Source organism: Agrilus planipennis, unplaced genomic scaffold (assembly GCF_000699045.2).
Source record: "Agrilus planipennis isolate EAB-ADULT unplaced genomic scaffold, Apla_2.0 scaffold97, whole genome shotgun sequence".
Lineage (NCBI taxonomy): Eukaryota > Metazoa > Arthropoda > Insecta > Coleoptera > Buprestidae > Agrilus > Agrilus planipennis.
In genome coordinates, this window is record NW_020438864.1 from 507,344 (window position 1) to 510,431 (window position 3,088).

Here is a 3,088-nt window from a genome sequence, read left to right on the forward strand (position 1 = left end):
AATAAAAAAAATATTTTCAAGCGGGTGGAGGTGGGGGATCGAAAGAGGGTGGTCACTTGAACAAAATCCGATAACCTTACCTAGCCTAGCCTAACCTACCCTATTGACGAAGATATTTAAATAATGTTTTATATAACTTCCTCAATATCTTTATATTTTTTTCATTAGTTTTACCTTTGAATATTGTTTGAAAATGACTATATAAACATTTACATTCCTAGAAATGTATAAAAATTGGCATATTTATTAACTTTGAACCCCCATAACTTTTTATGGGGGTGAGACCGCCACGAAATTTTTGTGGTACAGTGGTGAGGGAGACCTCCTCTTTCAATCCCCCCACCCCCACCCCCGATGGGGGCTATCATCTAGACCTTTACCTTTTTATTTGTATTTATTTATTTATTTATCTTATTTCATTCCTAACCTTACCTTCCTTTACGAAATATCGATAACACGTAGCCGTAGTTTTTATAATTTTAGGGGAAGACGTGGTTTTCGCGCCCAATATGCTGTTTATTATTTTTGATCTTTTTGACCAGGATGACGAATAGCAGAACATACTAAATACGCTAATTTTCACCATTACTAAATCTCTTACAACACCCACTTCATTTCGTTACGAGTCGCCACTGCTAATTAAAATTATAATATTTTAGTATTTGTTGTATACGTATTTCTGGCATGACATAAACATAATAATAATATAAAGACAATTAACTAAGTACCTACAATAGACATATACCATTGTTTGTAAAGTAAGAGATATAAAGAAAGATCAATAATAATCTGACGCAACGATTCGCTGTGCAATGCAATACAACACAAATCATTATATCGCATTAAACGAAACAAATTATAATTCTGATTCTGCCGGTTTGAATAAGGCGGGTATTTGTAACAAGTCAAGCGAAGTAATTTAGATAACAAGATAATTATCATAATTTCTCGTTCGATACGATCGCATAACGAGCGTTATAATAAAGAGTTTACAAAGAGCGTCAGGAGCCATCTCTTCGACTTGTTGGCCCATTGTTTCGTCCTCGCCGCTAACTATCGAATAACATCGTAACAACGGCAACAACAACACTAACGCCGTTGTGAGCGCACATAGTTAATCGTAATAATCGTACCGACACCTAAACAATTGCCGGACATGTCGCGAACGCCACTTACCGCATAAATCACCTACGATTGGTCACATCCCATTTGCAATTCCCAGTTTCTTTCTTGATTTTTTTTTTCTTTTGAAAATTATAATAAGACATCTATGATTTTGAAAATAATTTTTCGATGTTGTTTAAACATTTTGTTTACGCATCGTTATCTAATTCCCGAGTAGAATTTTTTTGGGAATTCCCTAACTCCAATTGGGTTTGTTTGATTGTTCGAAAAGCCCAAATTGGGCATTTCCCACCTCTACCCAATGAATTTTGATCTGCGTATCTTAGGGCAATCCCAAATTTTGCCTAAACTGCACTTCCCAACTACAATCTTATTGAAGAGTAATTAATGATTATTTAATTTATAAATAATAAATNATATTTTATCGATTCTTTCACGTGTTTGTTTTATTCTATTTAAATTTTTATAATTTATCCATAAAAAAAATGGAAACTTCTGCATTGGATGTATCCGTTGATTAAAGTTAAACGCATCGTAGATTTCGGACAGTACTAACAACACTAAATTTCCGAAGAATAGCGCTCCCTATCAAACGGACGTGTACTAAGGGTACATTAGTACTCCATGTATATACGCTCTAAAAAATAAAACACAAAACTCAATTAGAGTATGGTACCTTGCGTATTGAAATCCGATTTAGGTATTTAAACGCTTTTATGTGGAATTTTAGGTTTTAGGATTTTAATTGTATTCAAAATTATTTACTGTTTTCAGTTTTTGTACACTTGCAAATAATATAATACAGTATAACACATGTTTATAGTTACTTGTAATTATTATTTATTTTCATTTGATAAGCATTAGTAAATCGGTCAGTGTCTATTTATACTGTACAACTTATTGTGTGCGATAGTGTCGTATAGTTGACTAATTTCTGTATTTACTTTGAACATTAAACATGAACAAAATTCTGTTACTTTTTTTCCATTTTTCAATTCTGTGGTATTGTTGTAGATCTTCAGTAATGTTTGCTCTTTCGGATAACTGTAAGTTGGTGTTTCCTGGAAAGTAAGTAACAATATACGGGTCCATAATGTGTAACTTTTATTGTTTTAGCCATTCCGGGTTCTTGTTACCTAAAGAATAAAAATTTAACAATACCCGAAGGTAAATCAATTACAAATATTAACGGAAAATGCAACATGGTTACTTGTAATTATCCCATGGTAGATATTGCGATGTAAGACTGTTTTTACTTTCTTCAACTTTAAATTCAGATAATTTTTGTTTTAGGTGTGGAGTAGTGATAAAGATAATTGATGGAGAGGAATGTAGACTAGCCGAAGATTTATCCAAACCTTACCCAGACTGCTGCATTAGCGACAAATGTGCTAAAAATTAAAAAATAAACCATTTGTAAAATAAACGTTTTTTTATTATTTGAAATTCACTGTGGTAACGTACAAGTTCAGCAGTCACACGTCAAAAGGTTATCATCGAAAATGAAACGGATTCACGTTTAGTTAAGTACCACCGTATTATATACAGAGATGTGATTTGCTTGAAACAGTTCTATTTAAAAATTAAATGTCTTTATATTACATTATAAATGTCGTTTTCTAAATATTTGGATAGCTTTTAACAATTCCTTTTGAAACATAACCATTATCAATAAAAATTGTTTAGAACAGTGATTCTATTATTAAAAAATTATTACATATTAATAACAGTTTTATTATGGTGACCATTTCAGCTTTACGGGTAACAGTAGAGAAACTGATACTAAAAAAACACGCTTTAATAGCAAATCGAACAAGAAAACATAAAACAATTTTTAATTACTGATATTTTATTCAACATCCATATATAGTCTACTAACTCAATATACTTCAATTATTTTCAATTATTCTAAAATAAAAATGAAGATAAAAAGAAAATAAAAAACATATATATGATTATTAAA

General features: G+C 31.1%; 1 protein-coding gene across 1 annotated transcript; it reads left to right on the forward strand.

Annotated features, from left to right (window-relative positions):
* The first annotated feature begins 1,974 nt into the window (after positions 1-1,974).
* On the forward strand, positions 1,975-2,551 carry LOC108736261. The gene is made up of 3 exons (XM_018468619.2): positions 1,975-2,171; positions 2,242-2,365; positions 2,419-2,551. Exons 1-3 carry the CDS (start codon positions 2,084-2,086, stop codon positions 2,525-2,527), a joined length of 321 nt encoding a protein of 106 aa, XP_018324121.1. The 5' UTR covers positions 1,975-2,083; the 3' UTR covers positions 2,528-2,551.
* The last annotated feature ends 537 nt before the right edge of the window (positions 2,552-3,088 follow it).